At 38.2% G+C, this 10,999-nt stretch overlaps 1 protein-coding gene across 1 annotated transcript in view; it reads left to right on the top strand.

Moving 5' to 3' along the window:
• Nucleotides 1-359: 359 nt before the first annotated feature.
• Nucleotides 360-10,999, top strand: part of LOC149541826 (uncharacterized) — a 323,442-nt gene continuing 312,802 nt past the window's right edge. The window contains exons 1-2 of the mRNA XM_089796893.1: nt 360-875; nt 5,844-5,900. Coding sequence (XP_089653019.1) covers nt 711-875; nt 5,844-5,900 — 222 coding nt within the window. The 5' untranslated portion in view covers nt 360-710. The remainder of the gene's footprint in view (nt 876-5,843; nt 5,901-10,999) is intronic.

The raw sequence follows: 10,999 nt of genomic DNA, 5'->3' as shown, positions 1-10,999 counted from the left end.
ACAATTCTCGATTTAGCCAAATCCAAATCAAGGTTTTGCAAATCTTCATTCATATTTTTAAGATTTTACTTGAACCATTTGTCTCACTCGGAAGATGAGTGTGAAGACACAGTTTTATGCGTAAGCTTGGAGTTGAAGGCAAATTCCAAAAAGTAGTCCAATCTATTGTTTTTACACTCCTCAAAAAACATAACCATGTTTTGATTTTAAATTCCTACTTGCTAATAGAAAGTGAGAAAACCTGATTTTCAGACTAACTTAGAAGTCGCGAATTGCAAGTCTAATTTTCCAATTTTGAAACAAACGCAAAAAATTTCAAATTTAGATTATGAAAGAGCTAATTCCTGTCATCTTCCACGAAACAAACGACCCTTAGTACAAAACTCTTAAAAATGAATTGACGGCTCACACAAATGGCCTTCGTTTTTTCGAAAATTTAAAATGACAGATCACACAAATAGCTTAGCACCGCCTCTGTTTTAGTGATGTTCTCACTAAACTTTTGTCCATATGAAATTCGAAATAAATCCGGAAATTTAAAATGACAGATCACACAAATAGCTTAGCACCGCCTGTGTTTTAGTGATGTTCTCACTAAACTTTTGTCCATATGAAATTCGAAATAAATCCGGCAGATCATGTAACAGCTTAGAACCTGCTGTGATTTATGTGTTTTTCATGCTTTGGTGATCTGAAGGGAGCAAAATACAATGGGGAAGAGGAGAATGAAAAATGCAGGAGAAGTCATGGACAGGTTAGAAAGCCTGCCCGATGATGCGTTGCTCATGATTTTCTCACACATTTCAACACGAGATTTGCTTTCTCGCGTGGCTCTCGTCAACAAGCGCTGGCTTCGTCTCATTAAATCCCATTCGGTAGGGTATCCGTTTAATAATTGTTAAGAATTGATTCCGTGTTTTGCCCTCATCTTAATCTGTATAATATCTATTTATACTAATATTTTTTCAGCTAATTCTTCTTCGCTTTGTAATTTTTCATTTATGATGAACCATTGAAGACTTCCAGGGACCTTTGTAATGAGAATTGTAAATATTTCAAGGATTTGACTGTGTTCTGAAGTAATTTTAAGTTGATCTGTATGTATCTATTTATATATTTTTCCCTCTTAATATTGACTCTGTGATTTGAAGTAATTTTATAAATAATTGTTATGGTATCAATTTAATTTCTTCGTTGTGATATTGCTGTTAGGATTTAATTTAACATGTTTGTTGTGATATTGCTATTAGGATTGTATAGTTTTTGAGTCAAACTCATTTGTCCATATTTCAGAAACAGTGTTCAATGAAAATGGATAGAACAGTTAGCGCTCATTATGATGCTCACGCCTCAATTCGTTTGACTGTAGAAAGATGTTTTGTACTAATCAATTTATTTGTTAACTGAAATTGTGACGGCATCTTGTTTTGTATAGCATTATTGTTGCTGCTTATTTAAATTATACTTGAATCCTGTTCTTTCTGTTATTAATTAATTATAAAATATAATAGTTTCAATTTACACGTTCATATGTTTGGTGTCGCTTTCTCCACAACACCTACAACACAGTTGATTGCAACATTAGAAACAATGGGTGTGGTCTTGTGTACATCCACCGGATAGAAGGTATTGAAAGGGAGATCAATTGTCCTTGCAAGGGCAGGTGTGCTGGTATCTTTAACCCAAGTCCCGTATGCCACTACTTGCCTTCTATCCTTGTAATTTTTAATTTTTCTTTTTGGAGGGATAAGTACTCATATGCAAATATATATTGTATTGTAGGAAAACATACAATAAGTTAAAATTGATTGTTTATGAATATGAATGAATGAATGAATGAAGGATTTTAATAATGTCCACGAGGCCAAAGCAGCCTATGGGACCCGCCTGCTAACAACTAGCTTAATCCAGCTGTAATCCTTTGACGAATTCTTCTCTTCATCGGTGTATTTTGATGATTAGGTTTACGGTCTTATCTAGCTGTTTTTCTTCGAAGAGGTGGCCCATACTACTGTTTTCTAACATCTTTGAATACTCGGTCTGATATCGCTGTACGCTGGGCAATCCATGACAAACTGATGTTTTGTCTCAATTGCCCTCGTGTCATAGAATAGGCAGGTCCTATCTTCCCATTCCCCTTTTGGCACTTTCCATCTACCCGTCTCGCATCTCAATTACTGAGAACTAGTTCTAAGCTGGGCTATAAGCATTTTGGCCTTCCACTTAATTGCCGCGCCTAAATGCACTTTTTCCTTGTGGCATGCGTTGGGGTTAAATTCCTTAATATAGTGAAATATGTGCCTTGTCCACATGATGTTACAAAATCTTTCACAAACAAGCTTCTTAATTTCTTCCGTAATATCTGGGCAACTATGGATGTTGACATCCAATTTTTGCATCCATTTGTTGTTTTGCTTCATCTATATGTTTTTCCTTCTTTCTAGCTTTTCTTTAGTAACTAGCTTAGGCCAGTGATGATTTCCCACGCCCAAGTTTTCTTTAAGTAACATAACAGTCGGACCATTGCAACAACTTCCAAAGGGAAGGCACCCGCTTCAGCTAATAAGATCTCATAAGGCACTGAGGTTTTGATTTTAAGGCTGCTGATGATAAGGTGCTTTTGTATTCTTTCTACTTGTCTCCATTTCTGATCCGACATGCTGCTGCCCCAAATTTCGCATCCATACAAGATCATCGGTGTAACAAGCAACCCAAATAAAATGTTCTTTGTCTTCCAATCCCAGAGTTCTGCATTCCTGCACTTATTCTGTAAAGAATACAACGCCTTCCATCCCCCTTGAATCCTCATAGATCTGCACATTTCCCAACTAAGTTTGTTTTGGAAATCTATTCCCAAGTACTTGTATTCGCTCACAATCTCTAAAGGGTTATCCTTAAAGAGAAAAGTGTCCAGGGGTCTCTTGTTTCTTTTCAACAAGAAGATCATAACTTTGGTTTTGCGAGTGTTAACTTCCATACCCACCTCTTGGCAAAAGATTTCCAATGCCTTCAAGTGCTCTCTCAAACCGTTGGCTATCTTGGCGATAATGATGAGGTCATCTGCATATAGCAATAGTTTTATTACATAACTGGTCAGCTGCTTCCAACTTGTCAATGTAAAGCCCAAACAAGGTTGGAGATAGCAGGCACCCATGTTTGACCCCTATGTCGCTGCCAAAGCATTTTGATAGCCCATCTGTAGTTCTGATTTTGGCTTTAACCAACTTATATAGTATGTGTACTGCTGTCCTTAGCACCATAGGGATTCTCGGCTCTTCCATTCTTTTCCAAAGTTTGCGACAAGTTACTGTGTCAAAGGCTTTTTTGAAGTCCACAAAACAACAAAAAGCCTCATCCCTTGGAGTGTCCCATATTTTCTCAACTAAGTATCTAAGAGTTGCCCCGTGATCAATAGTGGAGTGCTTCGGTCTAAAGCCCGCTTGTCCCTTTGCTCTTTTTCCCTCTGTTTCAACCCATTTACTGATTTTTCATTCTATTGTGCTTCCAAATAGCTTGCCGAGAAGAGGGTTAATCATGATGGTTTGATAGTTAGAGAGGTTGTTTGTGTCTCCGCTTTTGTAGATCGGAACCACCACATTGGTCGTCCAGTTTTTGGGGAATCCCTCCTCATTGGCATTGTTAAAAATACAGTTAATATGAGATGTAAGCAAATCAACACCCCATTTTAGATATTTAGCTTGAAGCCCATCAATATCCATTTGTTTACTTGTTGCTAACCTCCTTATGCCTTGGGTGATATTATCAATGCCGAATAGATCTTCTATGTGCATAGTTATTGGGGTATCATGTTCATCTTGTTCGCGTTCATAGAGCGCTTTGGCATATTCCAGCCATTGTGTTCCGGTTATATTATATTTAGTTTGCTTCTTTTTATGTCTAAGCTCATTCCAAAACTTTTTGGGGCTGTTTTTCCTGAGATTAATCAACTTCAAGTCTTCTTAAGATCACATATTGTTCCTTCTTCTGTCTTAGCAACTTGATATACTCATTTTTTTTTACTATCCTTTCGTCCTCTCATTTTGCTTTTTGCTCTATTGCATTCATCATCAAACCACGGGTTAGCCGGGAATGCATTCTTAGTGCCTTTTTTGGGTTTAGATCTTTTACATTCCTCGAGAGCCTTGTTGATAATCAAAACAAGGTTATCTTTGTTGAAACAAGGTTATCTTTGTTGTGTCCATTGATGAAAAGTCGTTGCAAAAGGCTGTGTGACATGCAACTAGATAGCGGTCATTGATTCTGTGAGGCTGACTTTTATAGATGCAAAGTGTAATTACTTGACTGTTTTAATGATTTCATTGAATATCTTTCAAAGAAATAAAAAATTGCTAGCTTATATTTATAAAAACCCATGCCATTACCAATAGATCCAAAATATATTCCCACATAAATTTATTCTTGAAAGTAAATATGGATAGCAATATACAATACATGACAATCGCACAAATTCCCGATACTTCTTTTACATCTTTGAGCAAGGTCATGTTGGGAATTTTTCACAATACAATATTTTTGATTGTTGCAATGCCCATAGCCAATGATTGTCATGGCATGATCTGGAGCTGATCCACAACTACCCATGAAGATACCTTGTTATGTGGCCAAAGTTATGAAAACCTAAAAGTAGTTTATTTAGTACAGAAAAACAAACAATAATAAAATGTTTCTATAGAATTTCATTTTTATACCTTTAAAAGTCAGTTTCATGAGAATCGATGACCACACTAACTGGTTGATGTGCTACAACCTTTTGTAACAGCTTCTCATCAACGAGCAGATATTTGTAGTTATCACTTTTAACTTTGTGTATTTTTCTTACAATATAGTATCTATTTGCATATGAATATTTATCAACTTTAAAAAACCAAAATAAAACAACAGTGATGGAATAGAAGTAGTGGTATACGTGGCTTGTGTTACAGATACCAACACACCAATCCTTGTAAGGATAATTGGCCTCCTTTTCTATACCTTCGTTTTGGAGGGTGTATGCCACTGTGCGATCCTTATAATTCTCTTGAAATCGGTGCAATGGCTTGTTTGCTAAGGAATAGAACAAATGTCCCCTAGTTTGTTGAGCCTTGATACTGATTTAGTGAATCAATTGAATCTTCCTTAAAACAATACTATACAATACCTCATTTGTTGTGTTATGGAATAAATTACATTAAGGTGGTTAATGCATCTATCCCATATGCCATGGCCCAAGATTTGTACCTTGACTTATTGTTGAGCTAAGGAGTTTGGTTGATTGCCAAAAATTAGTTGAGTGCATCAGTCCATTCTCCCTTAACCGAGACTTAACCTAAAGTTATTTGAGTGCATAAATGGTATCACCCGTGATTGTAGATTTCAACCTTGCTTCATAATGACCTCAAGTAGGTTGAGCGGATTTAGTCCATTGAGTGATTGAAACGTATCTCCTCTGACCTAAGACTTGCACTGTCTATCCCTAAAGTCAGTTGACTGCATAAATTTTATCTTCCTCAACCTTTGTTTTGGTTCTCAGCTTGTAGATGGATGCAATGCATTTAATGATGCTGGAACTGGATGCAATAATGTATATAATTCAACTTTAAGCATCAATGTGGCATTAATTTATATTTGAGTACTTCTAACCTTTGTTTCTGTTGTGAAGACCCATCATGTGACATTTGAATTTACTCCTTTGAAGGAATTCTACTATCACCAACTTTGAAGTAACACCCAAGGTTAAATCTTATTGGTGTAAAAATAGAACTACACTTCCAACTCAAATGATCAATTTATAATCATAAAAGATGAATTAAAAGCTGATGACAATTTTGATTTTTTTTTCTCAGGTTAAGGAGCTGCTACCTTCTGTTCTCTGCCATTATGATTGCCCTTGGGGATCTTTGGTAACCCCACCTCGCTTTATATACGTATTCATTTTGTAATGATTTTTGATATTCTTTCTCTTCATTTAAATGAAATGTTTGTTCAAAAGCAAAAAGTATTGGATATAGGACATATCTTTGTATAAATGATACATGTGTGTTTTAGCATACGCGTAGATAAATATGCATGCGTGTGTATTATGTATGTATATTGGGTTACATAAGTTACACACATCATCACACATGTAATCATTTGTTCTTTCTACTATTATAAATTATATACATGCACGTAATGAATATATATATAAAGTTATAAACACAGATTTCATTGTTCTTTTGAATAAAAGATGTGTGAGGTTGGATGTCCTTCAAATCTGAAAGGGGTAGTGACCCCCTTTTTACATTAGACTGATTTGTTCATGTGGTCTATCCATTTACCAATACACAACTATATGTATAAAATTTGACAGATATGTTAGTTCATTAGAGACGTTTATCCTTTTTCAACAATTTTAGGGTTTTTTGTTTTTAATTTATAGCTTGTTTTTTTCTTCTCTCTCTTACACACATTGCCAGATTTTTAATGGAAACACTAAAGCTGATTATATTGTTATTGCTGGAGCTTCTGATTTGGGAAACACATCCACACTATTTTTTGGCATTTGCATGAATTTGTTTTGTTTTGATATTAAAAGTAGCCAAAACTACAGTTAAGCTGAAAAACAACCACCTACAATTTTCCTCGATCAAAGAGTGTAGACATAATATAAAGCAAAGAACTTAAACCACCCAGACTACGCAATATCACCAAAGTATTAAAGTAAGTTTTAAACTGCCACCCAGGGCAATAAGAGTTTGAGTTAAACCAACTGATAATATGTGATGTCCCCAGAGTGGGCCCCTAACGGAAGGTGACGTAGGTCTGTCCGTGCGGTTTGTCGCTACCACGTGTCCGGGGTCCTCGCCAGTGAGGCTATCCTGGGGTTGCCCCCTTAACGCGGGGAGGTGCCCTTTACAGACAGCAGGGTGCACAATGTGTTTCATGTGTCCCGCCTCAAGAAGGCGTTGGGTCAGAATGTGGTGCCTTCCGCAGTATTACCTCCTTTAGACGATGAGGGAAAATTGATTTTAGTGCCAGAATCCATCCTGGAGAGCAGAGAAAAGCAGCTTCGTAGAAGAGTGATCAGAGAATACTTGGTTAAGTGGAAAGATCTACCTGTTGAGGATGCTACTTGGGAGGGGGAAGCTATTTTGCAGCACCTGGCGTTGAGATTGCTTGAGGCCAAGCAATTTCAGGAGGGGCGGACTGTAATGTCCCCTCTTTAGTTCGGCATGACATTGATCATGGATTTTGCCTATTCCAGACTCTCGTAGGCAAATGGTGTGGAGAGAGAGTCAATTCTGCGGATCAGATGGTCATATCTTGCTCTTGAAGAAGTGTTAAGAGGTTATATTTTATTATTATGTGTTATTGGGGCCTACATGTTATAATTTTAAGTTGAGTTGCACTTTTTATTTTATAAAATTACTTTATTATAAAAAGTGCATTATAATGAGATTTTATAAAGGATGTTTCTAGAAGTTCTAGAAAAAGTGCATTATAATGAGATTTTATAAAGGATGTTTCTAGAAGTTCTAGCAACTTCTTAGAAAAGTGAATAAATAGAGGGCTGGGCCTCTCATTTTGGACATGCTTGGATTTGAGATTTCTTCTACTTCTTCCATTGTGGAGCAAATTTGTAGTCTCTTGGGTCTGCAAATTATTTGATCTTTGGGAACGAATCACTCCCTTGGATTGGCGACTTTGAGGGTGTGAAATATCACCTGAATTGTTGCATTTGAGGAGTTGGTAATTCAGCCATCTCATTTGGACTTCATTGAGATTCAGTTATAAGGGTTTACTTTGGTTGGAATAAGGGTTTCAGTTGTGCCCTAGCATTTGTGGATTGATTAACAGGGTTTGTAGACACAATTGTGCATTATTTTCAGACTGCCAGTCCAGGGTTTGGACCCACGTTTTTGCTCATAACTCCTAATTGGCTTGACGGATGAATTTCATATTTTAGGGGGTTATTCAGCAACCCTAGGCGCCCAGATTTATTGCTTTTGGAGTGACAAAAAATGCTGCAATATTTTTATCTAGTAGCCGTACCAGGCCGTACTTGTACGGCCCTGTCAGTTGGGCAGCAGCAGCAATTTTGTGAGTCGGTTTGGGGCAGATTGTGAGGTCTTCGTGTGGCATTAATTCAGCATTCATATCCGGCAAAATTGGAGCTATTCCAGGTGCACAAACTGAAGTTTTGATTGCCAAAATATTGCATGTTATGGATTAGAACAGTCAGCACTGTCATTGCATAAATAGTTATTTCCAGTCATTAATAACTGTTGTAAAAGTTTCGTCATTTGCATTCCAAATCTGAACTGGGTTATTGTTCATGTCATAACATTGCATTGTCAAGAGCTTGATGTATTAGAAGTGCATAGTTGTGATAGTCTCTCATTGTAATCAGTTCTATTTGCTGTCATAAAATCAGAATTGCATTGGACTTCATATTTGAGTTTCATATTGTCATCTATCTCTTAGATTGGTAGTGTTATAATCTGGAATTGTTGTTCATACATTATTGGCATCATATATTGAGGTTTCGTTGTACAACAATTAGTAATATTGCAGCCTTATTCGGTTACATGCCAATTGTTTGACAAAATTTCTAAGTCCAGTTTGAGGGTTTCAGTGGCCTTTATAGTAAGGGTCACTTACAGTGGTATCAGAGCTATAAGTCCTGCCATCCTGTGGAGGTCTTATAGGGAATTTGGAACAGCTGGATAGCAGGGAAAGTGTTTGACGAAATGTCAAAACATTAAAATCAGAACATTTATGTTTGAGCATGCGACAGAGGCTTTATAATTTCTGCAATACCAAAGCAAGACAAGATAGGATTTCAGACCTGCAGAGCGAACAGTCTAGCTCATCTGTACAGGTGGACATAGAATCCAGTCATACAGACACAGGGGAGGTATTCTTTGATCAAGACTACGACTACAATATGGATAGAGGCAGGAATGCCGGTCTAGATCAGTGAGAGGAAAGATTTTTACAGTTATTAGACACCTTGGCACAGGGACAACGATTAGCCGAACAAAGAGCACAGGAACAGAATCAGAGAATGGAGCTTATGATGCAGATGATGGCTCGTCAAATGGGGTTGAACGCTAACATAAGTGGAGGAAATAATCAGAATGGTAACAATCAGAATGAGAATAATCAGGATGGGATACATAATGGAGGCGAACAAATTGGGAACAATTTCGGTCATGCACCCCAGCAAGCTAGGACAGTGAGTTCGAGGCCTATGATTCCCACGTTCCTTCCTAGAGCTCCAGAGCAGCCAATACCAGAACCCCAGATCACTGACATACAGGATCAACTGAGGAGAGATTGGGAAGCAGGAGGTCCAGATTTTACAGATGCAATCACCTTTAGAGAGTATATGGATGTGCGGATGAAGCATATGCCCCGTGGACATGACAGGACTCAGAGCTATGAGCTACGAAAGAAAGTAGGGAAACTTAAGTTACCATATTATGATGGCTCGGGGAAGTCTACAACAAGAGCTTGGGTTCAAAAACTTGACACATACTTTCAATTGAACCCTATGTCTGAGGAAGAAGCTATTAAGTATGCAGCAATTCACCTGGATGGGTTAGCACACGAGTGGTGGCATCATGGTATGATCACTATGGGTCATGCACACATTACCTCATATGTGAAGTTTACGGAGAGACTGATTGAACGTTTTGATAAGAAGGATCCAGAACTCCATTTCAAGGAGTTAGCTCAGCTTAAACAATGGGGATCATTGGAAACATACATTTCAGAATTTCAGAAACTTGCAGTGTTAGTAATAGATGTATCTGAACGGAGGCTATTGGTTTTATTTATGGATGGGCTAGTTGATCCGTTGAGAGGGTGGATTAAAGCTCTCAACCCTCCCACTTTGCAGGAAGCCATTAAGAAAGCTCGTGACATGGATTCCTCTTTAGCTTCTAAAAATAAATTCCAGGCAAAGAGTTTCCCTTCAGGAAAAGATAGGGACAGGAAACCCTTTCATAGAGAGGCACAGCTACCTAAGGAGGAAAGTAAGAGGTTGGACAAGGAGACAATGACTTGCGTAGGAAGAAGCTATGCTTCTATTGCAAAGGCCTGTATGAGTATGGCCATGACTGTCCTATGAGGCCAAAAGGGAAGACCAACCGAGCAATGTGGGCTTATTACGAAGGCTCAGATTCAGATAGTTCAGAACATCATGATGAGGATCCTGATGAAGCAGAGGGAGAGCAGGAGATAGACAGTGCAGGGCAATAGCAGGGAACAGAGCTACATTTATAGGAAGCACGACTATCTAGTATCCAGAGAGAGGGATCTTTCAGACTTCGGGGAGTTTTGGCTGGGCAGAAGGTTATTACATTATTGGACACAGGTGCCACACATAATTTCATTGATGCACGATTCGTGGAGAAGTGTGGACTCATTACTGAGGAGTTCGTGGGACTAAGAGTCAAGGTAGCTGATGGATACACTCTTCGTTGTGACAGGATGGTACGAGACCTACCTTTGCGCCTGAACAACTATGAGTTTAAGGCAGACTATCATGTGGTCAACATGGGTGACATGGATATAGTACTTGGAATGCAGTGGCTACATTCATTGAAGGTGGTTACCCTGAGACTAGAGGATATGGAGATACAATTCGAAGTGAATGGTAGGACTCATGTGCTTAAGGCTATCCGTAATAGAGACATCAGGACTATCTCATTTAGGCGGCTGGAGAGATTAACTAGGCATAATGATATAGAGTGGGCAGCAGTTTGTACTTTGACACCTACACAAGAGGAGCAACATAAGACGGAATATCATCCTGATATTCAGAAATTGAGGATTAAGTACGAAAAGGTATTCAGTGAGATTCCACCAGGTAGGCCACCGGACAGAGGCATTGAGCATGTTATTGAGTTGGAGGAAGGTGCTAAGCCTATCATGATCACACCATATCGACACCCAAAGCGACTCAAGGATGAGATCGAAAGGACCATCGAGGAGTTGCTAGCTATGGGGCACA

Source organism: Cupressus sempervirens, chromosome 8, assembly GCF_028749045.1.
Source record: "Cupressus sempervirens isolate cs-2001-9-10 chromosome 8, ASM2874904v1, whole genome shotgun sequence".
Taxonomy (NCBI): domain Eukaryota; kingdom Viridiplantae; phylum Streptophyta; class Pinopsida; order Cupressales; family Cupressaceae; genus Cupressus; species Cupressus sempervirens.
The sequence above is the reverse complement of the archived record's forward strand: the minus strand, read 5'-3'. Positions and strand labels throughout refer to the sequence as shown.